Source organism: Scophthalmus maximus, chromosome 6, assembly GCF_022379125.1.
Source record: "Scophthalmus maximus strain ysfricsl-2021 chromosome 6, ASM2237912v1, whole genome shotgun sequence".
Classification (NCBI taxonomy): domain Eukaryota; kingdom Metazoa; phylum Chordata; class Actinopteri; order Pleuronectiformes; family Scophthalmidae; genus Scophthalmus; species Scophthalmus maximus.
Genome location: NC_061520.1, coordinates 18,585,331 through 18,613,248, shown reverse-complemented (window position 1 = coordinate 18,613,248; position 27,918 = coordinate 18,585,331). Strand labels below are relative to the sequence as shown.

The window sequence follows — 27,918 nt, the reverse complement described above, 5'->3', positions numbered from 1 at the left end:
AAACAGACTTTGCCCTGCTGGCTCCATAGAGGATGTCATGTCTGACTGAGCTGACGTGCAAAGAGATACTGTAAATTTGTGTATTGTGGTTCCACAACTATTTTCAACTACGTCCTCAACTTTGCACATTACACGGTCCAGCAATAGATTTTGACCTGATCTTGTTACTTAACAGTTTAATGCAGCTTTACATGGGGCCATTACAACACAAGTCCCCAGACAGGTTATAACAATAGACTGTATATACAGATGGACGACACTGCTCTACTTCCTTGTTGTGCAAAAATGGAGCCAAAATATTTGGTGACATCTGAGGCCACAGTCGGTGCAGTAGTGATTGTGCTGCGTTGCCACAGTATCGAGGTCCCAATGATACACAAGCTCGACCAATCACAAGTCAGTCTCAGCTGTCAATCATGACTTTTCACCCCGTTTTTACAGCATCAAATAACCAATTAAAACCAAACTCATCAGAAAAATGAGCATTTCTTAAAATGACACAAACCTTCTTTGAGAAAAGTGTACTTTGACTTTTTAGTTTGGTCGATGCCCATTCCACTAACATGGAGGGAGGCGTGGTTTATGACACATACCGCAGCCTGCCACCAGGGGGCGATGATGATTTGGCTTCACTATTGGGGAGCCGTCATCCATCTTTATTTACAGTCTATTGTTTAAACATGTCCAGTTGCCTGAACACAGTTACAGTATGTAATCCATTTAACTCAAAAGGACTGTAGGTTAAAGCTGAACTCTACAGAGTCAAAATGATTTAAACAGGCCATTTGAGGACCATTTCACACTGTGACTTCTCCCACTGAAAACTTTTGAGACACGAAACCGCAGTCCGGTCTGCTCTGTGAGCTCAAACATCCGGGTATGTTCCACTTCTAGCCACACCACAGAAACTGGTGTCACGGCAGTCGCCTTCGTTCTGTGAGCTGTTTTTCCATTAAGATGTCAAAGGTGAAACGCCTGCTGTGACATCACTGTTTGGGGAGGACGTCCAGTATTTCAATATATTTTTGATCCTGCTTTTGCTGCCATCTAGCAGTTAAAATTTTCATTTTGCTGCTGTCACATATGACTGATATATCAGTTTAACACTTGAATCAAACTTTAAATTGAGCAGGAAATTGTTACAATTCAGTGGCATAATCGCCACAACATCAAGTGTTCGCGCAACTTTGTGAAACTAAACTTACAAAAATAAAATAATATATATTTCAACTGGAATACTTTAATTTTTAGGAGACAAAATTATTCTGAAAATTACTTATACACAGGAGGGAGATCAAACGTCAGCGATTCTTGCTCAAGGACACTTCCGCGTGGCACATTCAGTTTTTGCTTATTGCGTATGAAGACTAGTCTGTTGCAATTTGTTATTTTTGAAATTCACGTTTAATTTTTTTTTCTTTACGGACACAGTGTTGTGTTTTGTGGGCTTCTAACACAGACTTTACAACCTGTACCTTGTGTTGTTGGTTCACTTCGTGCATCCTTTTTTTTCAGCTTACACACACTGTGGCATCTGTGTGTCAGTGTGTTGTGGATGAAGGCTGTTCGATGCTCTGTATAGCAGAGGCAGAGGTGTGACGAGTGCACATGGGTGGGCTCCACACTTCAAAAACATCCTTGCAGACCACGACCGTGCTGCAGGAGGCCTCTGCAACGCTCTGCTGCAATGTTCTCATTTGACACGGGCCTAGAAGAAGGTTACAGGTGGGGCGTGGTTTGATATCTCGCCGAATTATCTCTTGGCAGACTTTGACAGGCACCACAAAGACTGCTTTAGTAGCTATTGTCGTCTGCGAGATCGAAATGGACCCAAAGTGGATACAAATTCTGGTGATTTTGGTGTTTTGTCAGAGTAAGTTTTGATATAAACTTGACTGATGAATCTATTCTCTTCCCCGCGACGGCTGGAATGTGCTCTGTGCTCTTTTCTTCCTGTCTTTTGCTTTAGGGTACCTGGAACAGAGCGGCGGTCTTTAGCAATTAATGTTTCCAATTGTATCGAATTTCTTTCCAGAAATGACTTCAGGAACTGAAGACAGAGTCGTGAAAGAGGGGGAGACCGTTGAGATCAAGTGCAAGCTTGCTGAGATGCTCAGCATGGTCATCTGGTTTCGGGTTCTGGACCACTCAGGGATGGAATTTATTGCGTCTTTTTCCAGAGACGGCACGAAAAAGTCGCCAACTCCCCTCTCGCCAAACTTCAGCCTCCTGAAGATGGACAAACAGATTCTAACGCTGAACTCCTTCAAGAAAGCCCGCGACGGCGGCGTCTACGCCTGTGCGACCATTAAAAGCAATGAACTGAAATTTGGCGAAGTGACCCGGCTGATCGGAGGTGAGTTCTGTTTCCCCCAGGTCTGGTCCCATCGTGACAGGGTCAATCACGCGCTCCAACATCACTTTACACCTCTTCTTTCCTCCGTCGTAGAAAACAAAGTTGAAGTCACGACCAGGTCACCACTGGCTGCCACTTCCGCACAAACTCTAGGCCCAACTACCACGGCCTGTGCTTGTCACAACAGCAATAGGCAAGGTGAGGTGCAGTGAACCGTGCGTTGAAATATCAGCAATTTTAATTTCTGCAGTGTAATTCCATATTATAATCCTTTGCAGAGCAGAATGTTGTGTTTTTTCAAGCTGTGAGGAGAAACAAGTGATGAAGATGTTTTACAGGTGAAACCGGGCTGCCTGTATTTTGCTCTATAATCATTCTGGGCCCACTGGCTGGCGGCTGTGGCCTTCTTCTGCTGCTCCTCATCGTCACCACCCTGTACTGCCACCGTAAGTCCATCTGATATCTGATATCTTCACCCTGACACTGTAAACAAATGCACAGTGAACAAATGTCTGCGCATTGGAAAGTCAAAACTTACTTTAAATTCTACATTACCTCTGACTGAATTTTTCAGTCGGAATTATTTTCTCCTGCTTTTGATTTACATTTTGGCGAGTTTGTTGTATTATGTGAGTAATGATAAGCATCGTTTTTAATTATGCTCTTGATTTGCTGTAGGAATAAGGACGCGGAGATGCCCACACCATTACAAAAAGAAAAAGTAAGTTATTTATTGATCTTTTTTAAAAATGTAATATTGTCTTTCCACTTAGACCAGGATATTAGAAATACGGAGGTCATTCGTCCTTGTCCTCTTAAACCGCCCCAGACATTTGTATTATTTTATTTTTATTTTTACTCCACTATTTAAACATGAATTAGTCTGTCAAGGAAATTCCACTTAAATTCAACTCACAATAACTCTAACTCAAATTACTGTTCAAGCTTTGTCTATATTAGGGGATTATATATTTAAAAAAAAAAGTTACACAATGGCCTTAATGCTGACTGGCCTAATGCCCGATAGTGAATTCTTCATGTATTTTATGAAGATATTGTCATGCATCATATAAGTTTTTATATTCAAACATCTGAACCCGACCTCAGTGTATAGTTTACTCAAAGGCCTGTTTCCTTTTTGATTCCATTTTGGTGACAGAAGTTGCTGAAATAAGCTGTTCATTATTATGAATCATTATTATTCATTATTATTTCTAAATACTTGGTTTATCTTCTTGACTATAGGCTGCGGACGGTGGCTCCTGGAAAACAGATGATGACCAACAGAAATGTTTGATCTAAATGGGGCAGTGTCACCGACATGTCTTTAAAGTGCAGTTTTCTTACAGTGTTGTGTTATGGTTGCATATATTATACATTATTTTAGGTTTAATGACAAATTAACTGAAAATATTCTCACTGTTTTAGACAGAAATTATTTTAAAAAGTGTCTTTGAACAATTCAATGCACCACATACTTTGAAAGCTTTTCATTGTCAACATTACCTGCGATGTGGTCTGACAGACGAATTAAGCAGAACACCTCCTGGGAAGATGGAACTCTTTTATGAAAAAACATGCGATCAGAGTAGAAGAAGAGTCAAAGGATTCAGTTTTTTTTTTAATAAATATTTTTTTGTAAATATAAAAAAAAATTATATATAAAATTTGACTTTTGTTCAATTTATGGCTACATTTACAATCTCTACTTTTAAAGGTCAAATTTTTTATGTTAACCTTTTTAGCATAGTTTTCGTATATGGATTTTTACCATTCATTTTACAGTAAAGTCCTTTAGTTTTTAGATCTAACTTACCTTCAGACTTACTGTAGTAACAGCGACAATTATTTAGATGTTTTCGATACACCTCCTCCCCCCATAATTAAAATGTATATGATTCAGAGTAATAAGGAAGAAATCTTTGATAGTATTATAGTTTTTTTTAAATAGTACACTTTTTTTGTATTATCCCACTGACTGAATTTACGGAATTCTGTAAATTAAAAAAAAAATAGTACAAGAAATATAAATAAAATAAAAAAGAATGTGATACCACTCAGACAAGCATTCTTTATTGGCTGCTGTTTTTGTCTTATTATACACATAAATCCCACTCATTTGCGTTCCCATCAGTCATTCTTCATCAGGTTCTTGGCACAAAAAGTATAAAGTTTGAGCGAAAGACATTTGTTTCGTTGTGAGCCCCCTGAGTGAAAAGGAAGTGGGCTGCTACAACTGTATGCAGAATAAAAAAAACGAAACCAAAAAATTTATTTGATGATGAGTTCGTTGATTTCTCCAGCTGTATGTAGCTTTCTTTAAGGCAGTGCATGTTAAGTTTTGTTTCTTATTTTGTGCAAATTGTAGAAACCAGACTCACGTATAACAACTACACATTCTAAATGTTAGATTTATTTTATTTCATTAGTATTCCCACATCTAAAATATATCTCGCATCTGTTGCCTCACACCCACACAAAACCCAGGACAGGAAGAAAGAATAACCTCGGGGGAATTATAGTGATTTGACTTTACACTTTACTTTGAAAGTCCTTTGTAAACTATACAGTGTTGTCTTATATAGAGCAAAAAAATATGTTTGTTTTTTTACAGTATATAAAAAGGAAGTTTACAAAGCTTGTTTACCACCATGGTTCACTAAGTGCACTTCTGGAGACCATTATTTGTTTCTTCTTTTCTAAAAGGCCAAACACATAAAAAAGCTACATCTCTGCAGAAAGTAAAAGGCATTTGCAAGAAGCTCTCACATACAGAATTAAGCAGAACACCTCCTGGGAAATCCTCCACACTTTGAATCATGTAAACTATGCGCTGTCCAAAATAAAAGCAAACGCAGCTGTACAGTAGTGTCTTATTGGCGTCTGACTACATGGTGATAGAAAACTTGGCTTTTTTTTACTGTGTACATCAAGATTGCACAAACATCCCGATACTATGCACCCGCTCCGTGCTGCTCGCGTGGCGAGCTGACAGTCTCCACCGCTCCCGCCGACGTCACAATACCACCAGGCTGAGACAACCTGCGGGTTTTGATATTAGAGCGTCGTTGGAAGAAAATGGAAAACTGTCAGCTGAGACGCACAAGCAGGACTCTGACGTGCAACGCCTTCCTTCCATCGGCACACTCAACACAGCAACCAGCAAAAAAAAAATGAATTTCAACACGTCTTCATCCCCTCCCTTTCCCACAGTCTCCCTTCTTTCTTTGTCTGTTCATCACTCTTTCTTGTCACCCATCTCGTCTCAAGTCTTCTTTTCACTTTCTCCAGAGACATAAACCAAAAGCTCCTCATCCAAGAATGCACGTGCAATCAAACAAGAAAGGCGCTACACGCAGGTGTGTGTGTGTGTATATGTGTGTGTGTGTGTGTGTATATGTGTGTGTGTGTGTGTGTGTGTGTGTGTGTGTGTGTGTGTGTGTGTGTGTTATGGGCATGTCTAGGTTTGTCTTTCATCCAATTTACATTCTTTAAGATTTAGAAAAATAGAATAATCATCCAGAGAGCAGCTCCCACACTGATGCGTCCCCGCCGCCTTGAGGAGAAATTGCACCGAACACCTGCAACAACATGCGACACATTGAGCTGCCAGTGGAAAGGCGCAGACGTTTGACTTCATCACGTTTGGCACATTACACTTTTCATCATGGCAAACTTGTTGATGAGATGAGAACTAACCTGACCAGGTGGTCTAGCTCTTGCTTCCCTTCTTCGTAGATGTTGGCACGACGTCTGAGCTTAGCTGAGCTGAGAGCAGGTCAGTGGCAGATGGCTCCTCTGCATGGTGTTTCTGAAACACACGGTTCATTTGTTATGGCAGGGAAACGGAGGAGCAGCACCTTTGCATGCAATAGTTACGCAGATTTAATGCAATCATTATGGTATATTAATTGTGGAATATTAATTGGAAATCATTGGAATTATGGAAAATTAATTGAGGGCATCACATGCAGCTGTGTGCAGGCAGCAGGAGCAGACGGGCTCTGCGGTCATTCCTGGTTTTGGGCTTCAGCTCAATTAGAAGCGCACAGATTTAGTGTGTCCAGAACGGTGGATCAGATTAATTCATCCAGCGGATTTCAGGCCGTCATGCAGTAGGCAGTTTGCTTACTTTTGACTTTGACTTTGACTTGCTCTTGCCCTGCAACAAAGTCGACACCTTGGTTAGGCTCAACAGCCCAGGGTGGCTCCGGGACGTGATGACCCCTGACAGAGTGAGTGCTGGCAAACCACCTCTAGAGGGCGCCATTTAACTGACTGATAACTACAAGTTCCACACGGCACTGAGCTTCAGTACCATTAGTGAGTGAGTAACAGAGTTTTACCACCGGGTTAGACAAACATATAGATCTGGGCATATAATCATCACACTGCGGACCTGAACTTGAATGAAGTAAAAACAACTTGCAGACATCATATTAGAAGCTGTTCAAACATTTCTTACGTCTTAAACACTGAAAGTTAACACCAGAGGTAGATCCTGGATGACTCTGGGTCAGAAATAGACATGTAGACAAAGACTCTGAGACATGTTTTGACATATCATTGATCATGATTAATACTATGTCAGCCGAGACATTTTTTCTGATTGATTCAGAATGTATCCGAACCGTAATTCTCAAAAGTTTGATAATATGAGCTCTGGTCTTTGGTCACAGTGAAGGAGTGATGTTGATCCGTACTTAAAGATCTGATCTCACACAAACCTTTGGTTTGTCTGTTTTAGGCTTGAACTCTGGGGCGTCTGGGAGCAGGGTGCTGGACAGGTTGTCCAGAACAGCACCAGCCATTGGCTAAGAAAGAAAGGAAAAAAAGTGATGAACAAACTTATAACATAGATCAGCTCCTAATCGGTTCCATGGATTGAACTAATGCTGTAGCCTACAGGGGTTTCGGTCAAAATTAAAAAACATATTTGTATAAACAATTGTCCAACTTTCAACTTTGAAAATTGTTCTTAAACCCCAGTGTCATGGGACAAATGGTATCAACAACTGTAGCACCTTTTTTCACAGCAGAGATTTTGCACATGTTGAAGTGATACCATGAGCAATGGCTAATCTCCATTGAGTGTCCCAGTAAACCGGTATGCACAGTACGAGGATGCTGGAACTGCCTCGGCTACATGTAATGCAGCCACGTCTAATTATAATACAGGGGTATGTTTCGCGGTGTGCTACCTTCAGAGGCTCTGAGTCCAGCACCGGCGGCTCCAGCTTTGTCGCTGCACATGATTTGAGTGGTGCAAAGGGTTTCGGATCAGCAGAGAAATCACTGGACAGCAGGTCCAAGGCTTTATCATCCCCCATGGTCTTCTACAGGGGCAGAAGGAGCCAGGAAGTGAAATACTACAGAACGTTCTCTTTTTATTTCATCATTATCGTTATTCCGTGACAGACTCACCTCCTTGGGTGCAGCAGCCGCTTTTGCCTTCGCTTCCGCCATTTTCTTAAAAATGAAATAGATGTGAATTAGACACACGGTAAAGCAAGATCATCATCATCACTACCATCTGACATCAGACGCCTCCCCAAAGAGAAGCAACTCCAGTCATCACATTAGAGATGTTATTGTGACATATGTGTTCCATAATTTAGTATGGTCCCCGAAGGAGGTTTTCTAAAATTTGAAATGTGCTCCATCCCTGATGTAAATAAACATCTCCCAGTGAACATACGAGTAAGCATTCTTTCATTCATGTGTTAAATATGTTAACGTTGTGTGTGTAAAACAATCACAGTGGTCGTCATATTATTCATAAAAACCACTATACTGTATTTATCTTTTATCTATCTTTCATAAGAATGTTATTATTTAGCAGAAACTAACACATACAATGACTTAGTCCACTGTCCAAAACTAAAATGAACAATGACAGTCATGTACAGGTCAGTTCACCTTAAGATCTTCCTCGGTGGGTCGATATTCCGGCGGCAGCGAGTCGTCTCTCTCTCCCATCTTGATCAGCTTCTCCTCGACGATCTTTTTCTCCTGCAACAGCCAAACAAATCAGCACAGCGGAAGTGACTGTGGTTTTTTCAAGATATTCTCTCCCCTGCTGACTACGCCCTCGAGGCCTGCTGGCTACCTTGACGATGTTTTTGGTAGGAACTGGGGCGGGCTGAGGGACGGGCGTGATGTCCGTCAAGGTGTCTGACAGAGCATCCATGGCGCTGTCTGCTCCTGCGGCCAGCTGAGTGCACAAACACACAGACAAAAAGATTGATTATGTGACTGCGGGCGATTTGGGGCGTTTAGTTCGTTGGAAAAAGTCGTCCCCTTGTTCGTGCGTGTTTACCTGTGGGTCGGTTTCTGTGGGAGCGAAAGCGGCGGACTTCACCGTCGGAGCAGCAGTGGCGCCAACAAAGTCTCCTGCCAAGGCATCCAGAGCAAAGTCTTCGGAGGGCTGAGGGAGGGACAGGATGAAATGTATAAAATCAGTGTACAGGCAGAAATGATTGAGTTATTAGGGAGTTCACTGCCAAAGATCCTCAGTGTGTATATACCTTTGCAGGGGGAGCTGAGGGGGTGACAACAGGAGCCTGGACTGCAGGAGCCACTGAGGAGGTCATGAAGTCTCCGGACAAAATGTCCAGAGCGTCGCCTGTGCTGGGCTGCAGGTACATGGGGGAGAGGAAATGTTGAGGGGATGTTCATGACGCACTAATAAATAATAAAAATCTGCTAAAATTGTTAACTTCGTTGTAAATTAGGTCAACTTGTCGAGATGGAAGACCATACACATCCCCACATCTAAAATCACTACTGATTCTGTGGAAATAGAAACTTCTCTTTAGATGATTCATCCCCCTGCTTGTGGCAGCAGGTGCCAATGACAGATCCTCAGTGTACCTGCGCAGGAGGACAACAGACAACAGGAGCCTGGACTGCAGGAGCCGCTGAGGAGGTCATGAAGTCTCCGGACAAAATGTCCAGAGCGTCGCCTGTGCCCATGGTGGGCTGCGGGGGGGCGGGGACAGACAGAGTGGAGGATCAATCAGTAACAAAAGATGCATTTAGGGTTAGCGGGCATTTATTTCACAAATTGCAAATCATATCTATGAGCTAAACACCCTAAAGTATAATCCTAAAAACCTTAAAGTGACGTCGTCAGAGTCTCACCTCGGGTTTAGGAGCAGGCAGTTTTGGGAGTTTCTCCTCGTTGAACCTGTACTCTGGAGGAAGTGAGTCCTCCCTCTCTCCTACACGCACACCCTTCTCCTTCTTCAGTTTGTCCTCCTGCGACAAGGAGAAATGAAAAGTGAAAAAAATGACCTGATGGGATCATGGCATCGCACATGCGCATGGAAATAAAGAAAAAATTGTAAGGGTGTGTGTATGTTGGCGAGAGAGTGTGTGTCCCATACCGAGACGATGTCCTCAGGCCTGAGTTTGGGGGACTCGGGTTTCGGGACGTTCGCAGCCAACGTGTCGCCAAGAGCGCTGAGAGCGTCCAGAGACAGAGAGTCGTCCTGAGGAGAGATTTTCAGGAGGTGGTCATTTAGCTGCCATATCGCCAAAGAACAAAAATGTAAAGTAGCATTCAAAGCATTATAGGTGTTCTTGGTTACCTTGTCAGTCTTGGGTTCTAACGGTTTTGGTTGTGCGGGTACGAAATGGGATGAGAGGGGTTGCCCCAAATGACAAATTGCTATCTGCAGATACACGGGGACATGGAGTGAGACATGCACCCTGGGAAAGACAGGGGATTCTATAGAGGACGCAAGGACAGGCATAAACAACGACATTCTTACAATTCATTCTTTTAACTAAGTAAGGAGAAGTACTACAGCTCTACCTCTGGTGCCTTCCTGGTAGGAGGAGGGACGGGTGCCTGAAGTCCAGAGGCTTTAGCCGAGGTCACAAAGTCTCCGGAGAGAACATCCAGGGCTGACAAATCCTCTACTTTGCTCTGGAAAACAGGGAGACAACAGCTTTTGGTTTAAACACTGAGCTTACACTGTCGTAAGGAAATACAATGAACTATTTTTAAATGATTAGTTTGACATTGTTGTAAATAAACATATTTGGTTACTTGCTGACCTCTGGAGACACCAATCTAAAAACTGTACATTAAATATGAAGCTATAGGCGACAGCTAGAGGGCACGGTTAGTCTTGTTCTGTCCGGAGGCACATAACCCTCTGTAAAACAATAACTTTACACTCTGATTGTTCTACACATTAAAGAAAAATCAAGATATCACGTGGTAGTTTATGAGATTTTTAGGTGTTTAAATTCTTTTAATTCTCCTGCACAACGTCCATATATTGAAAAAGTAGAACACAAACACTCCTGCATCATTCTGTAGAAATAGAAACTTCTGTTTAGATGATTCATCCCCCTGCTTGTGGCAGCAGGTGCCAATGACAGATCCTCAGTGTACCTGCGCTGGAGGACAACAGACAACAGGAGCCTGGACTGCAGGAGCCGCCGAGGAGGTCATGAAGTCTCCGGACAAAATGTCCAGAGCGTCGCCTGTGCCCATGGTCGGCTGCGGGGGGGGGGGGACGGAAGTGGAGGATCAATCAGTAACAAGAGATGCATTTAGGGTTAGCAGGCATTTATTTCACAAATTGCAAATCATATCTATGAGCTAAACACCCTAAAGTATAATCCTAAAAACCTTAAAGTGACGTCGTCCCAGTCTCACCTCGGGTTTAGGAGCAGGCAGTTTTGGGAGTTTCTCCTTGTTGAACCTGTACTCTGGAGGAAGTGAGTCCTCCCTCTCTCCTACACGCACACCCTTCTCCTTCTTCAGTTTGTCCTCCTGCGACAAGGAGAAAGAAAGGGCGTGATAAGAGGTTGTCTGGTGCAAAAAACGATTCTGTGAAACACAAATGCAAACTGATGTGCCAACAACAGAGGGCTGTTTCTGTTTCACACCGAGACGATGTCCTGGGGCCTGAGTTTGGGGGATTCGGGTTTTGGTGTGTCTGCAGCCAACGAGTCGCCAAGAGCGCTGAGAGCGTCCAGAGACATCGAGTCGCCCTGAGGAAAGTATGAAAGTATAAAACTATGGGAATCTATCCCACACAAAAACATGACAAGGCAATCAGGCGAAGCACAGACGAAGAAAAAAAATAGAAGACGAGGGAGGAAAAGAAATCTGTGAATGTGTATTTCACCTGATCGGTCTTGGGCTTAGCATCAGTGGTGTTCATTCTAGCATAGGCTTTGGGGTCCTTATCAGCAGGACGGACAGCAGAAGATTCAACTCTCTGCAGAAGACAACGCAGATGAGATCAAACATCGTAGAAATAATAATTCGATCTGATGTCGTGTCATTAGTGCGCAGCGTCATCTCTCGCATCTTTTACGAACACATATTTCAACCATGCACCTAAATAAATAGAATAATAAAGCGGGATTTGTATTAAACATGCACGTTTGAGAAGGTCCCGGACTTCAGCTCGACAGTTTCTGATCCACAGTCCAGTCAACAAGGCGCCGTGAGGATTCAATAAGGGATCAAGCGGTAAAAAAAAATCAGCATCAGCAGAGCTTTATATTGCTAGGAACAAGAAATCTGGCATGTAGCACTTCCTGTTCGCTGCTATTGTGTTCATTTATATCCCCAGAAAACGGCATTGTTATCTCTTTACCAATTCAGTTACAGCCGAATGTATCAACATCAGCAGAGATTCAACAAGCCACTCTGTACTGTACCTTGGCAGTAGAAGCTGTGAGTCCGGCCTCCAGAGAGAAATCACCGGAGACCTTCTCCATCTTGGCTTTCTTATCAGCAGGAGGAGCGGGACACACGGCCACCGGAGAAACGGCAGGGGCTTTCTACAACAATCAACATGGGCGTCTCTTCAGACGAGATACTGGATGCCGTGTCTTTGCTTGTATTCATTTTTTCATTGTGTGTACCTTTGCAGGGGGAGCTGAGGGGGCGACAACCGGAGCCTGGACTGCAGGAGCCACCGAGGAGGTCATGAAGTCTCCGGACAAAATGTCCAGAGCGTCGCCTGTGCCCATGGTCGGCTGCAGGGGCGGGGGGGACGGAAGTGGAGGATCAATATTTAAAAAATGATGCGCTTATTGTGTTTGATATTACTACTTTTCTGTAGGCTTGTGGCAGCAGGTGCCAATGACAGATCCTCAGTGTACCTGCGCAGGAGGACAACAGACAACAGGAGCCTGGACTGCAGGAGCCGCTGAGGAGGTCATGAAGTCTCCGGACAAAATGTCCAGAGCGTCGCCTGTGCCCATGGTCGGCTGCGGGGGGGGGGGGGCGGAAGTGGAGGATCAATCAGTAACAAAAGATGCATTTAGGGTTAGCGGGCATTTATTTCACAAATTGCAAATCATATCTATGAGCTAAACACCCTAAAGTATAATCCTAAAAACCTTAAAGTGACGTCGTCAGAGTCTCACCTCGGGTTTAGGAGCAGGCAGTTTTGGGAGTTTCTCCTTGTTGAACCTGTACTCTGGAGGAAGTGAGTCCTCCCTCTCTCCTACACGCACACCCTTCTCCTTCTTCAGTTTGTCCTCCTGCGATAGGGCAAAAGGAGGAGTAGGTAAGACATAAACTGTGTCTGGGACAGTGAGAAGTGTCTTCACTGCTCTGTCCCCTGGAGAGGCCGTCAAAGGCCGTGGAACAAGACGGTGTTTGTGCTCTCACCGAGACAATGTCCTCAGGCCTGAGTTTGGGGGACTCGGGTTTTGGTACGTCCGCGGCCAGCGTGTCGCCAAGAGCACTGAGAGCGTCCAGAGACAGAGAGGCGCCCTGAGGAGAGAACAGGAGAAGGAATGATTCATGTAATAATCCCTCACATATCGTTTAATCGCAGAAATAAGACAAAGGGATCAATATATGTTTTCCCCTTCATATTCTGTAAATCTCACCTCATCCGTCTTGGGCTTGGTGGCCACTTTGCCATCCAGTCCAGCCTTCAGAGAGAAATCAGCACTGGCTTTCTCCATCTTGGCTTTCTTATCAACAGGAGGAGCAGGGGACACAGAGACAGGAGCTGCTTTCTGCACCAGCCAACAGAGACAACACTCAACATGTATACATTACAGATCCATACGGACAGTACGTAATTCATTTAATGGTATAAGTAAAGAGTAGACCTGCGAGGGGACGTTTTAAGTGGTTTGATATTTCATTTCGATTGTATCATCATCTAATAAAAACCCATTTAAACAGGACAGTCGAGCACCTTTAGCAGCTCGTGACGTTGACGCCAAAGTTTGTTTTTTGAATTTTATTACGATCACTGAAGACGCCCTTGCACGAAACGTACCGTAGCAGCAGCCGAGGGAAGTCCGGCCTCCAGAGAGAAATCGCCGGAGACTTTCTCCATCTTGGCTTTCTTATCAGCAGGGGGAGCGGGACACACGGCCACCGGAGGCACCGCTGGTCCTTTCTGCAACAGAGGTGACATTTAGACCATGAACATCTTAGCCTGTTCGGTCAGATGACACTTTAACGGCAACACAGAGACTCGGCAGTTTTACTGTACCTTTACAGGAGGTGGTGCGAAGTTGGTACGCCCGGCAGTCGAGACGCTGACACTTTCAACATTGTCCGTCTTCTGAATATTTCATGTAGAAATAAAGAAAGAAGGTGGTGATTTGTTAGACTTTTAAAACAACAGAGGCTTGTGCCTTCATATTCATACAAGAACTGGAGGTACATTCTGGGCTTCTACAACAGACAGGCCACACCGGGAATTTCAAATATGCACTTTTTTCAAGAGTATACATCTCAGTGCTACATGCTCTTCATTTTTTGTCTTTTAAGAATTTAACCTGTTGCTTCTTGGGGGCGGCTGGTGCGCTGGAAGACATGAATCCAGCTGACAGGGAATCCAGGGCCTCGTCCGTGCTCAGGGGTTTCTGAGAGGGAAAACAGAGCGTGCATCACACAACCCTCTTCTTACCAGATATTATTTTTTTTATGTATTACAAAAACCTAAAGTGATCGTGGCTGAGTGATTTAAAGAGGAACTGCTCCAAATCATGTTCCACACCAGCCGCGTGATCCTCCACTAGAGGGCGCGTGCGACCGAGCCCAGACGCAAACAACAGGGCAAAGTAATGCGAACCAGACTGCATGTACCATGGGGAGAGAAGGAAAAGTACAGACACACCCTTGGAATTCCATTCGAGACGTAAGAATCTCAAATAAACTGCTGAAAAAAGACGCATGCGATGCATGAGAACTGTGTCGGTTTAGCAAAAACTAAAGATAAACACCGACACTAAAATGACAAAACTCCAACTGGAGGAAAGAAGGTGACAACAGATCATGAGACGCAAGACTTTGGTTAGATAGGACGACAAAGTGGGAGTGGGCTATGAGGCAAATGTGGGTGTGTTGAGTAAATAGTCACCTACATATGGGTGGACATCAAAGTGTGTAACAGCTGTATCAGTGCGTGTGTGTGTGTGTGTGTGTGTGTGTGTGCGTGTCGATGTGTTCATGCACACGTATTTGCTCGAGTGTTAGGGTTCGGCAGGACATGAGCCGACGCGTTCGAGCGGAGAAGGTGGGTCTTGTGCTGTTTGCTCAGACAACACCCACCAATGCAATGCAACATTCCCCACTCTAGAGGAACCAGCAGATCACTAAGTGGAGCGTCCTGCGTGTGTGTGTGTGATGTTAAAAGCCATAAGCTCATTTGCTGACACGTAGTGTAAAGAGTTTGAAGCGAGTCTCCATCCGATCTGGAACATTTCGAGGCCACTAGCGTCACTAAATGTGAGTTGTGAGAGCTTCACTTACAGGAACATCCTTGGGTTTTACATCTGGAGGCACAGGACCCTAGAAAAGAAACGGATTTGAAGAAAAAGAAAGTCATATACCGAAAGAAAATACAGCGAGTCAAACAAATACTGGCTTTAAGGCTCAGTTCAAAATATTCTCTCATTTCCTCTGCAGGTATGCAGGTAGCTTTGGTTTGACATGTCCACATTTTGAAATATTTGACTCGAGGGCAGATTATTGTTCGAATTATTTTCTGTATTTTTCAATATCTTACTAGGTAGCAAATGTATTTCAGACTTAAGATTTGAGATGTTTTCTGAGCAAGCAAAGGCACACAACTTTGAATAAACCGAACAGACCGCCAATTAAAACATTTAAATAGAATTTGAGAGAGTGAATATGACAAAATAGTGAATCTGTCGGTACCCTAACAACCTCAGTGCAGCTGACACATTTCAGTTGGTACCAAAGAAAAATATTAAGTTTCCATACTCTTGCCCTTTTCATCTCCGTAACATTACAGTGGAGTTGAATGAATTTCGGGTTGCAATGCTCACAGCATTGAAAAAATGATGTTTTAAAACTTCCTCATCGCTCTGTGCAATCCGTCACCGCCAACAGCTTTCACTGACATTACAACCAGTTGACCGTGACGCAAAAAAAACCTCACTCCACTAGCGGTGCGACAAAAAAAAAAAATATATAATGGATAAATCAGAGGAGGTGATGAAGAGGAGTACACAGCGGTGGACTAACCATATCTTCAAATCTGTAGCCTGGAGGCAACGTGTCGTCTCTCTCTCCACACTTTGCGCCCTCCTCAAACGTGATGCCATGCTGTGACACATGCGACACACAGTTACTTGCACCAGATACATGCTGCAGCCTAGTACAGTCGCATATACCTGCTCAGTTTACACACACACACACACACACACACACACACACACACACACACACACACACACACACACACACACACACACACACACACACACACACACACACACACACACACACACACACACACACACACACACACACACACACACACACACACACACACGCAAACGCAAACGCATGCACACTGTAGCTGTGCTGTACCTCTTTGACCTCCGGCCCGGTGTACACCGGCTGTTTGGGTGCGACGGGCTCAGCAGACGGTAGTATGCTGGCCAGGGCATCGAATGGATCCACCGGAGGTGCCTGCGCATGCAACACATGTCAACACACCGGAGCAGGCAACATGCTTTTCAAGGCAAACCAACACTGCTTTAGTAAGTGTTTACCTCCTTGGCTCCTTTCACTGCTGCGGAAGGAACCTCCACTTGTACCTGCGAAACAATACCGACAGTCAGTTCACATCGAACAGGCAAGGCAACACGTTTGTTTTGCATGGTGGAATGAATCTGTGGGTAAAAAGGCCTTGTGAAAATGGCCCCACTTCTGCAGGGTGATAATAAATTGCAAACAGATCAACGTATGGCAGGCCATGGAAGACATTTTCCCTCAGTGGACAGAAAGGAAAGATCCCTACAGACCCTGAAGGCATCTTCAGTTTTGACTGTTGCAGTGCCGCTCTAAAATACATATATGAATTCATATCTATTATCGGTCAAGTAAAATTTGCAGGTCCGTTGTACACGTAGAAAGTCAGGAATATTTCCAAAAGCACAAAATGAAAGGCAGGAAAACGAGGATCCCAATTCAGCAGAAGAAAGCCTCCACCAACTTGATGACTTATGAGTCAGTGAAGAACTGGTAACAAACTGTAGGCCTCTTCTCTCCATTTGTCTCCTCAGGCCGACTCAGATCTCTGATGTATGTGCGGTGTTGTTTCGAGTGGACAGACGCTCTGTGAGCAAAGAGAACAACGAGCGAAGGCATGCTGAGCAGAGAGACGTCCTTTATACATCCGGACTCCTCACCTCCAAAGACAGAGAAAGGGGAGAGGCTGGTGCGAGCGATTTTTATTTTCAAAAAATACTCCCAAAGTGAGAAATACAGCTCGAGTCTGAGAGTTCTCAGGAAACGGCTGTGACAAGAGCCTGCAACACAAAGCAACGACCAAAGCGAGCCCCAAAAGGTCACACCCCGAGAGAGAGTCACGAAGGCATTGTAGGGTCGGAGAAGCCTGCGGCGGTCCAGTCTACCTTGGCTGTGTCTTTGGGTTTGGTCGCTGCCGTGCCGCCGGCTGCGGCTGGTCCAGCGGCAGGAGAGTGAACTGTAGCCGTGGCTTTGATTTGGGAGACAGGTGCCGTCTACAAACATGTAGCCAGGTGATTACTCAGGAACACAAGGACGGCCGATACACTGCACTTCTGACTCACTGACTAAACACACGTGTAAGGCATTTTAACAGTGCGAGTGAAAAACCGGAAAAGAGCAATATGCAGCGATTACCGGTCAGATCTGTCGCTGTGGTTCACAAGAAATATGAAAATAATTACATTTATGCCAAGTTCATCTTCCAATCAGATCTGCGGGGAGGCAGTTCATGTTTAAAGGCCGTTGCTTTTTCGTGTTTTAGCCCATTTAAACCAAACTTTGTGAAGTTTACAGTGCTGCTGAACCTGTCTTACATTAATTACATTTGCGAGTCATCTGCAGTGTGCTACAAAAAAAATCTAACATACAAGACGATGAACATTACGTAATATGCAATAACCAAACTTGGGGGGAAATCACGTGGATCATGTGAATTTTTTAGTGGTCTGATTAAAAAGGAAGATGTTAAGCAGCTGACAAAAATCATACGATGGAGTTTCCCACAAGCACATGGGAAACGTCTTTTAAAAAAAAGGTTTTATTCACAAGGAGCAATACAACGCCAACAAGAAATAAGTCTAACCTTACATTCAGTAGGAACTATTAGTTATCAATAGAAAGTATCTGCAAAGCTGCCCAGTTGGTACAGAAATCAGCAGTAATGTAAAAATCCCAGTTAAAATGATTATAGGGTTAAAGAAAGAAAAAGCCCCGACCAGCACTTAAAGGTATGATGACCGTGTTACCTTTGGCATCGCTCTAGGACCGCCCCTCGCACCCGCCGATGTCATGTCAACAACAGTGGCCCCCGCGGACGACATGTCAATGACAGCGGCACCCGCCGGCGTGGCGTTAGTCTACAAACCAAGGAGCACGTGTTTTAAAAAAAGCCACGAGAAGGTCATCAATGAAATCAGCTCCACAGTCCCTGTTTGTGAGCAAACATCCCAAGCGCGACCACCTGACAGCGTGTTAATGTGAGCGTTCAGATCCAGACGTGTGGACGGCCAGGGCCAGAGAGACAACACGTACAGAGGTACAAATATCTTTTGCGAGATGAAAAGAAGATGAAGCCAGGGGAGAAGAAAGGTGAGCTGCCTCATGTTGATGGCACGCTCGGCGTGTCGCGACCAAGAGAAGGAAGAGGTGATTCGTGTTACTTCACACCAAACAGCCAAAAAGAGCCCCCTCTGCTTTTATTTAGGCATCCAGAGTCTGTCTACCTCTGCTTTGGCTTTTGGTGCCTCTCTTCCAGCCGTCCCAACCGAGGCGCTTCCCGCTGCCGTGACGCCACTTCTTGTGGCTCCGCCTGTCGCTGCGGCAACCACCCTAGGCTTTGTAGCCATGGTGGATCCTGATGATGCTTTCTGCAACGCATTTGACTCATCATTAGGACTGGATTTGCTCCTCGGCCCGTTCAAATAGGTGTATTATGTTCTGCATGATGTCTTCATGAGGCAGCTGAGAAGGTGACGCCGATGACATCCTGGTGACGTCATTAGGGTTGTCTCGACTTGGGCTAGTAGTCTGCAGATGAATTACTCAAAGCCTACGTTACAAAACGGAGGTGTTGTGTTTGAAATGATTGGGGATGGGTGGCAGGGAGGGATTATGCTACTGGTTGCATGATAGGAAATGTAGGAAACAGTGTTTGTAAAGCTTGTCCAATAGCAGAGACTAAAAGCCAGGATATATAGTACATTGTATTCACACATGCTGCTGCACTTCACTGCCCTTACACACTGCCACTGAAACTTGAGTAGCTGTATCCAACTATGGCAAAGCGGGTATGAAAAGGGTCACCGAGGTCAGCTGCTAACAAGAGTCACTTAAAGCTGAAGGTTGGTGGCCGAGCGATACGGGCTTAGCCTAGAAATAGCTCTGTACGTTTAAAAAGTATTATGACTAATCGTTCTTTGAAATAGTAGAGATTTTTTCTGTACATAGCCACTTCCGGATATCCTACTTAAACCCCTTCTCCACAGGCCAGACACCAAAATAGACCAAATGTCTGAGCACAGGTGTTGAAGTCCAAGTGAATATATATATATATATATATATATACTCTCTTCACTCTCTGGCATTGTGAGTTCGTCCTGTCAAAACACTGTCTGGCCTCAAAAAACAAGGAAATGCTGCGACACTGAAAGACAATCAGGCAAACGGACTTCCCGTCAACAACGAGTCCTCAGGACACTTTCACAACACTCACTAATGGGTTACTAAAGTGTAGAGCGTGGAGAGATATAAAGGTTTGTCCTGATGCCGTCTCCTATAAACTGACATTTTATAAAAATCTGCTTAAGCTATATAGCCAAAAAAAGGATTTGATGTGTTCTGTGCTGTTTTCTGTCCACGGACATCATGCTGGTACAGTTTGTTAACAAGAACTTAGCTCCTTGGAATAAACCTACGAAACTGAAACGTAGTCACAAACAACTTGAACATGAAGGGACGACAGCTTTGATCCATTGTTTGACACCGCATGCAGCGGTTTAAACTGCTTCCCACTAACTCAGAAACTGGGTGTTTCCTCTCTTGTGCTTGAATGGAAGGAAGAGAAAAGTTTTCTTTTCTGCGCAAGTAACAGTCATAGACCTAGTCCAGACGATGAGGGGTGGGGTAAGGGGTCAGGGGTCAGGGGGGTGAGCCAGGAAGTTTGCGAGTGGATTTCTTAAGAAAGGATGAGCGAGGCGGGATGAGAAGAGGGTTCATTGGAATTACAGAGGAATGTTTAATACCTCGAACTGTGCAGGCTTCACAGTGGAGACCTGAGCCGCTGGTTTGGGTGTGGCCTGGCTCGGCAGCGACTGCAGAGAGGAAAAAGAGCCAACGAGAGAATAGTTGAACATGTGTACATACATTATCATTTCAAGATTCACACTGCGAAACAAACCCCGGTTTCACAAGGGCCACGATCTGAGGAAAACAAAAAACCATCCGCGCAGCTCATTTCCGGTCGAATGACTTAACCTGTGAGGGGGAAAGACGGAGGTGGAGGAAGAAACTTCACACGGCTGCCACAGTGAAGTCCTGTGCCGCCGAAACACCCGTCCGTCACACCGCAGTCTGGGGTGGCGCGTTCGAGCACTGCCTTTCACACCGGCGGGTGTGACCGTTCGTCGGCAGAGTGCAAAGAGGCCGAGTATTTTTGTTGCCCGCGGTCGCCAAAGCAACCATACTTGAGTTGTCTGACGTCACAGACCTTAAAATTGAACACTCAGTGAGATCATCGGCTTCTGTCGTCACTCAGCCCCAAGAGACTCGAGCCTCCGACTTTGACAGCTGAGGACTTCTGTCTCGCAACCCAAACCCTGGTGTGCTGGTGGTTTTTTACATGTTCAACCACTTTTAGCTTCTTTTTTTTTTTTTACAGGTGACCACACAGCTTAGGCAGGTAGAGGATGTATTATGTTGTGAATGTTTAAACCGTACAGTATTTGCGCTTCTCCCTAACCGGAAAAAAAGGCGACATTAATTTCCTCAGGTGCATTAAAGATACGGACAAGACGAAACAGAGTTCCTTTTTAAGGGCAGCCGTGCACGCAGCTCTGTCCAGGTGGAGTCCCGTGTGCCGCAGAGCCCAGCCCTGTTCCTTCAGGTGGTGTGAATACAAAGAGCACGAGGCCTCCGCCCTGCTGACACCAGGTCCCTGCTGTTAGTTTCACGTCCAACCCAGCGCGTCGTATGATGTTGTATTATTGCACAGATCAGATCCAGATTAATCACTGCACTGCACTGTATCTATCTTTCTATCTATCTATCTTTTTTACTTTACTTTAGATTTTACTCTACATGCTGATGCGTGGTCACCGATAAAAGTTTTTGCATTGTGTTGTTGGTAATTATTAATTTCAACGTATCCTTGACAGAAAGTGCAGTGACGAAAAACAGCAGATCCACTAGTTATCGTTATGGCATGTTTAAGCACCTATAAGCCCCTGAGTGAGTTAAACTGTCAAACCAGCGGTGCACCATGTGTTGAAGTTACGCTGAGCGTGCAGGGTGAAGGGTAGACTCTGAATGTCTCTTTTGATGAGCAACACTGGTTAAGAATCACAGCTAGACAAAGACAAACAGTGAATTGCACCACTCTGAAGCTCAGTGTGCAATCTGGGACATCTTATTTAGAAATGATTGCAGCTCATCACTGTCAATGATTGCCCAATGCACTGGTGTTACATTCAGCACAGAGAAGGCCACAAACCACCACAAGGTTTGCACTATTTGATTTACTCTAGCTTTGCTTAAACTATTGGGCCTCAATTTTTTTTCCCTCAAACCCTTAATATTAATTTTGAAGTCCAAGTAATCATTTACCTTCAGATCTACTGTGTGGCAGAAGCGTTGGGAAGTAAATATGAATCACTGTCCCACAAAGAACAATCTGCCTTACATCTCCATGTTCCTTTCTTCTGTTTTGATATTTTTCTAATTACAAATAGTTTTTATTATGAACTGACTGACTGTTGTGGAAGGTCAACATATCTGTATAAAGAGAATAGAGGAAATGGCACAGAGGTGGAAATGAGGTCACAGGCAGTCAGGGCATCCCCCTGCCACAGGGGAAGTCACGTTGCTCCTATTATGGCGAGATAAATACTGTTTGTCACCAAGTAACCACAATAAATAAACCAAAATATTTTTATTTCACAGTTATGGAACTAAGGGTGTGAATTTGTATGGTTTGAAATGGGCTAAAGCTTATAGGTCCCACACTGGAACACTAGACATGGGTATTGCTAAAATGTCATATCTTACATTGATGAATATAATGAATAAAGCTGTTTCACCCTGTTTTCATCCTTTGTGCTACAAGCTTTCGAGTCTAGCTTCCCTTTCACCGCACAGACACGGGAGTAGTATCAATCAATATCAATCAATGAATAAGCTCATTCTCCATGTGTTGAACTATTCCTTCAACAAAAAACATGCATATTTGTTGTTGTTTCAATACAAAACATTGCTCAGATGACACTGAGGTGTGATACCCAGCCTTGATTTGCAGCATTGACATAATTTAAAGCAAAACTGACGAAGCAGTTTCAGTATCATTTGATTAAAATAATTCTGGAAGGTGCATTTCTCATTGGAAAATAAACCAATAAACCGCCACTGACATTTGAATACACATTACAACAAACCTGCCAAAGACCACATCCTCACCAAATTGGGAAATCCTGGCTGAGAGGATTTGGTGACTCATTTGCCAGGTAGTATGAGACCTGCAGGAACGCGCCTGTACCACAGCACCAAGTTGACTCCAAGATTTTATTCAATATTCAAGAAGTTACACTCTCCTTACAAGGAGTCCAATCAAATGTACATTTATAATGCATAGAAAAGCATCCACATGCATGTGCATTGCCGTCAGACACAGCGTTCTCCCCTGGAGGCTCAGGCTGACAGCAAAACCATTGCACAAGTGAACCACCAGCCCAACCTTTGCTAAGTGACAGAGGCCACTTTACAAAGACAGGTTAGACGGCTCGTACTGTACAGTAAACCACCCTGTACTTTTCTACAGGCAAACAAACAGGCTGATCATTCACAACCCATTAAAGGAGACAGGCGAGAAGGAGAGTCCACACCTTAGAGTCCCAGTTGAACAACTTTTGATTGGTCGGTCAGTCGCAAAAAAAAATCTAAAATAATCAAAAGTGTTGGAATGATCTTGAAAAATAACAACGCAAAGAAGGTGACATGCGAGCTGTGAAAACAAACATTCGCCCATCACCATTTGAAACGCCGTAGCCACTTTGCATTGCTGCTCAGGCTCACGTTAAATAGCCTAGATAAATACGCCACATTAATATTTATCCGAGTGTTGAGACTTATCCAAATATTCTGCCAATATTGCATTGGTGTTCCAGTGTCATCAGTTGTGTGATGTTATGAAATGCATCAAATGTTCCGTTGGTTGCTCAAAGACATTCAGAATGATTACCGCTCACATTGCTCGCATATAAAAATATACATTTTAAAGGCTCATTATGACAGTTCTGTATTTTATCTGTGTTGTAGCACAGTGTTAACAAGGTTACTTATAACTTTACCTTTCTTTTTCAGCCCTGAGACTCTTACCATTTTCTCATGCCCGGCCCAAAAATATATATTTAGCTATTTATATAATTGAATTCATATAATTAACATATGCAACACTAGGGGAAATGTTTGTTCATTGGCTGGGCTACTGGAGTATATACTCCATGAAATAAAAGGCGACACCCTGAGCTGAACCAAAGAGTTGCTGTGTAACCAGCCTGAGCTGTCTGTGCTCACCTGAGGTCCACCCTAATGCTTTGTGACTCCAACCTGCAGCCTTCCCACATTCCTCATTACCTCCCGTACGAACTGTCCATCCACAGACACTCACTGCAAACAGTGCACTTACAGTACAAGCATCTCTAAAAAAAAATAAAAAGAAACATGCCTTGCACATTATGCCATTCTGATTGTTGCTTTCATAAGAAAAAAAAGAAGAAAAAAAAGGAGCTGACCCTTCCTCCTTGTTTTCCAGGTTTGTTTGTTTTTCCGGAAAAGCAAGAACTTGACACTCAGTAAAGGTAAAAGGTGAAAACTTCATCCGAGTTCCTGCACCAACATCAAAACAATACTGTTTCGATCTTAATTCAAAGGATATCAAAATGCGGAGAAGCCGCACTTGTAGAAATTTTGAACTATCTGATCACGGAATACGTAAAAAAAAGAGCATCAATTTGACAACACACTCACAACGGGGAGTGCGTCAATAGATATTTACTGACCTTTGAATTTGGACAGGAAACCCCTGAGACATGTAAACTTTTCTGGAAAAAGCAAACAAAAGCCCTTTGAGGAACAAAAGCAAGCAGAAGTCAAGCCGGCCCCTTTGGTGGTTCGTTCTCAAACAGCCAACAATGGCCATAAACTGGGTGGACAAAGTAACAGTATCTATAGATTAAAGAAATACTACCTTTTGACATGTTTGTTGAGACTGTCATCAATACAACACTGTGGTAGTTTTTATAGACTGTGAAGTGACGTTATGCTCGGCGTTCCTGTTATTTTGTCCAGCCCTGTGCACAGACAAACACGGTGTGCAGAAGCTGTACCTGATAGAAATTTTGTTGGGGTAAGGGGAGGGGCCGATAGTTGCCGTGGATCTGTTTCACAGGGGAAATGGCGAGGTTATAAAGTTCAAAACTCACAGGCGCACAGAGACTCAGACGCAAATCAGCGCAGTTGTGGCCTGAAACACATGAGAAATGCACACATGCACAAAGAAGACAGCATGTATTCTCTATCAGCGTCGGCCTCCATCATAGGTTCTGAGTCACTGTAGGTTTTAAGTCTGTTGCATGCAGACCTACAGTTTGTGTGTTAAAACCAACTGCAAAAGGCTTTTTCTTCTGTCACAGCAGTGTTGACCTGCTGTTCGTCGGAAAATCTGTGTACGTCAGACGAAGAAATCCCACAAACCAAAATCCCACTCGTTGCGGACGCTTGACCAGTTCTTCTAGCCAAAGTGGCCACGTAGCCCGAGGACCACGCCGACGGACGTAGCCAGCGACAGGACACTGATACCAACACCACGAGCATTCTGGGAGAGCGGGGCAAACTGCCATGGAAAGCCTGAGCGAGTGTGGCCAAGATTAGACGCAGGGGTTTTTTAAAGGCTGAAGTGCTTCTGTCATGCGACTTGAAGCCCCAGTGACAGTGCAGCGGGGCAATGAGGAGTGTGGCAGTGTGGTGCCATTTGAAACACTCTTTCAGTTTGACACGTCATCCTCTGACGGAACCTATTGATGTGCCCAAGGTTTACCGCTCTGAGTCCCCTCCTCTATTTTGTTCAGATCATCAAGTACAACAAGAACCACGAGTGTGTGACACAAACAACTCACAATGGTTTTGTCTGGCAGACATTAAAAGGAAATGAATTCATTATATCTAGGGACATACCCACCAAGAGCGATTGAAGCGGTAGCTCGGCCCCGCTGTGAAAACTGATGACTAATGCTGCTGGGCCCCACCCGACAAACCACAGATATGCACATGTGAATATGGCTGGAAGTGGCTATTCGTCGCTCCAGCTGATGCCGCCGCTTTTAAACAGCATCGGCGACTCGTGCGAGCGATGATGTGATGATGTGGAATCGGCCGGGCTCAGTGGCGGAAAGGGAAAAAAAGCTGCAGCTTTGGGTTATGGGGCGAGAACGTGGAGCAGGAGTGTAACAGTCAGCGAGGAAGCTCACTGTCGTTGTGTAACTGCAGTTTGCCGAGCTGCACGAGGAAGGGAAGTGTACAGACAAAATCCGTCAAAACCTAATCTAACAGGCCGTCTGTGCTGACACTGTGCTGTGAACACACTGTGTTGTCCCGTCTCCCAGCTCGGAGAAAGACAACCATGACACATTTTGGTTTCTTCAAGCAGAAGCGCTCATCTTGTATTTTGCCTACATTTGCCTCAGGTATATTCACTTGAATGTCAGACTGTAAAAAAAAAAATCTACAACAAGCAACAAACCCTGACTTAACTCGAGTCTGCATGATTTAAGAGCGTCTGCTTTAGTGTCAAGTAAATTAATAAAAAAATGTAATTTGAGTGCAATACTGCAAGGCATAAATACGCTGTTTACTGTTTACTTGATCTCCTTTTGTTGTCACCTTGGAAAGAAACAGCTGTCAGGGTCCACGAAAGTAAAAATAACAGTGTCACCTCATCTTTAGTCCCTTTGCCAACTTTCCCTCAACTTGACGCGCAAAAAGGCCCAAGCTGCCCTCTCACACGACTCGCACTGAACAACGGGGAAGTGCTGTCGAACGCTGACACACGACACACGTCGGCCTCCGCCAGCGTGATCATAACAACGGCTCTGCCCCAGGGCAGCCATCAAGTTGACAGGTAATCGAACAGGAAGCCCCTCGACACAGCACGCGTTTACAAAAGCGAGCAAGCGCACTGCCCAGATACATACCATAGGTTTGATTGTGAGTGTGTGTCCTCTGTGTATGCTGATGTGTACACTGTACGCTCTCCTGAGGTCGGTTCACCTTCGATTTCGCGCTGTGGATGTTGCTGTACGTCAAGCACACACATGCACACGCACACATGTAAACACACAGACACACACACACACACACACGCCCTGTCAGCAGTGAAAAACTTGCTGCTCCGCCCTCTTGGAAGAGGCACAACAAGTCTGTGCTGTCCAGGCCCCACCTCCTCAGTCACGAGGCAACGGAGCAGGCTCCATCGGATTGGACAATCGGACGCACACAGGCCCACCCACTGCTCCCCTGACCCAGGGAAAAAAAAGTAGTTAGTCAGCTCGAAGGGAATTTAGGGCCGGGCCCAGGCCAGGCTTTGTGAGGAGGGATGATGCAGTTTGATTAAAAGACACGGTGACCCTCTGCAAGATTCTTCACAGGAAGAGTTTCAATGGAGGCAGAGCTGAAAGCATGAAGCGCTGATGTGGAATTTTTTTCCGCAGCGCTGTTGTTTGGCAGAGTCTGGGTGTGTCGGGAAGACTCACTGCTTAGGAATCTAGACGTCAGTGGCCACACGAACAACAGAGACAGTGTGTGTGTGTGTGTGTGTGTGTGTGTGTGTGTGTTTGGGAAGAAAAGAAAATAGGGAGGGGCGATCACATCACATGCAGTCCAATCCACACCCAAAGACAACCAGGGCAGAGAGGAAGAAAGACAGGAAGGAGGAGACGGCGAAACAAGTCAGTCATTAAAAAAGAGTCCGGTCATCTTCTCCCTGGCCTCTGTCGCTTCTTCGGAGTAAACCCTTGACACGGAGAACTGACCGGAAGCCGAAGCTTCTGGCCAGCAGCCAGGGGTTATGTAAGAATGAAATGAACATGGCTTCCCTTCTTTCACTCAGTCACAGCTTACAGCATCGATCCACTGACGGTTTAGTACTACCCCCTAAAAGTGAATCACTTGGGTTTTTATGTTTGGTTCAGACGAAACACTCCACACCTCAAAATGTGTCAAACATGTAACTAGGGGAGGGCTTTGAAAAACAGCGCCCCCTTGTGTCCAAAAATACTCATAGCACTTAGGTGAAAATGAAGAGGACTGTGCAGTGTGTCATCTGGAAATGCTGTGTGGGCTCGCTGTGTCTGTCAGTTTATGAATCCGCCTGTTGTTTTACGCTGCATGCACACGAGACTAGCATGTATGTATTGTCTGCGTCACATTTGTTTTGTCTGCCCTATAAATGCAGTGCACACTATGTTATTTTTGAACAACATATAGATTCAAGCCCTGACTAATAAAATTATTCTTAGCTATGAAGAGAGCGATGTGATGCTTTTTTAACGAAAAAATTAGATGCAGATCATCATAAAAATGATGGAACCACGAAAAAGAACAAAAAGTTGGAGTGTTGTTTTTCTGGTTTTTAATTTTTGTTGCATTGGACTTTGAGATTTATTGTAATTTGAAAATATACAAGGCAGACACTTTACTTCTTATATTACCTCATAACTATAAGATTTTTTTTTCCTTCTTGCTAGCGTTTCTGCAGTGAACATGAAGAGACTTGATTATACGTCGGCCA

General features: G+C 44.4%; 2 protein-coding genes across 51 annotated transcripts in view; one reads left to right on the top strand and one right to left on the bottom strand.

The window, feature by feature from the left end:
* Positions 1-1,630: 1,630 nt before the first annotated feature.
* cd8a (CD8a molecule) lies at positions 1,631-5,219 on the top strand. Its single transcript, XM_035630766.2, has 6 exons — positions 1,631-1,873; positions 2,036-2,356; positions 2,450-2,554; positions 2,695-2,802; positions 3,035-3,077; positions 3,602-5,219. The coding sequence occupies exons 1-6, from the start codon at positions 1,825-1,827 to the stop codon at positions 3,651-3,653; spliced, it is 678 nt and encodes a 225-aa protein (XP_035486659.1). The 5' UTR covers positions 1,631-1,824; the 3' UTR covers positions 3,654-5,219.
* Positions 4,408-27,918, bottom strand: part of cast (calpastatin) — a 34,986-nt gene continuing 11,475 nt past the window's right edge. For 5 of the 50 annotated variants that reach the window (XM_047332515.1, XM_047332511.1, XM_047332513.1 and 2 more), the window contains 36 exons: positions 20,108-20,176; positions 18,590-18,733; positions 18,113-18,223; positions 17,252-17,359; positions 16,388-16,432; positions 16,203-16,304; positions 15,855-15,935; positions 15,117-15,155; positions 14,141-14,227; positions 13,852-13,923; positions 13,633-13,755; positions 13,232-13,363; positions 13,008-13,112; positions 12,761-12,877; positions 12,494-12,601; positions 12,254-12,367; positions 12,047-12,169; positions 11,506-11,598; positions 11,264-11,368; positions 11,031-11,147; positions 10,764-10,871; positions 10,176-10,289; positions 9,949-10,032; positions 9,745-9,849; positions 9,500-9,616; positions 9,230-9,337; positions 8,884-8,991; positions 8,676-8,783; positions 8,466-8,570; positions 8,276-8,368; positions 7,781-7,825; positions 7,558-7,692; positions 7,084-7,170; positions 6,489-6,518; positions 6,056-6,167; positions 4,408-5,937 (listed from right to left, as the gene is read on the bottom strand). In XM_047332515.1, the coding sequence (XP_047188471.1) occupies positions 6,069-6,167; positions 6,489-6,518; positions 7,084-7,170; positions 7,558-7,692; positions 7,781-7,825; positions 8,276-8,368; positions 8,466-8,570; positions 8,676-8,783; positions 8,884-8,991; positions 9,230-9,337; positions 9,500-9,616; positions 9,745-9,849; positions 9,949-10,032; positions 10,176-10,289; positions 10,764-10,871; positions 11,031-11,147; positions 11,264-11,368; positions 11,506-11,598; positions 12,047-12,169; positions 12,254-12,367; positions 12,494-12,601; positions 12,761-12,877; positions 13,008-13,112; positions 13,232-13,363; positions 13,633-13,755; positions 13,852-13,923; positions 14,141-14,227; positions 15,117-15,155; positions 15,855-15,935; positions 16,203-16,304; positions 16,388-16,432; positions 17,252-17,359; positions 18,113-18,223; positions 18,590-18,733; positions 20,108-20,176 (3,441 nt within the window). In that variant the 3' untranslated portion in view covers positions 4,408-5,937; positions 6,056-6,068. Of the gene's footprint in view, positions 5,938-6,055; positions 6,168-6,488; positions 6,519-7,083; positions 7,171-7,557; positions 7,693-7,780; positions 7,826-8,275; positions 8,369-8,465; positions 8,571-8,675; positions 8,784-8,883; positions 8,992-9,229; positions 9,338-9,499; positions 9,617-9,744; positions 9,850-9,948; positions 10,033-10,175; positions 10,290-10,763; positions 10,872-11,030; positions 11,148-11,263; positions 11,369-11,505; positions 11,599-12,046; positions 12,170-12,253; positions 12,368-12,493; positions 12,602-12,760; positions 12,878-13,007; positions 13,113-13,231; positions 13,364-13,632; positions 13,756-13,851; positions 13,924-14,140; positions 14,228-15,116; positions 15,156-15,854; positions 15,936-16,202; positions 16,305-16,387; positions 16,433-17,251; positions 17,360-18,112; positions 18,224-18,589; positions 18,734-20,107; positions 20,177-24,460; positions 24,512-24,827; positions 24,963-26,323; positions 26,503-27,918 lie in introns of those variants that run through there. The other 45 variants (XM_047332524.1, XM_047332519.1, XM_047332525.1 and 42 more) reach the window with 33 other exon arrangements.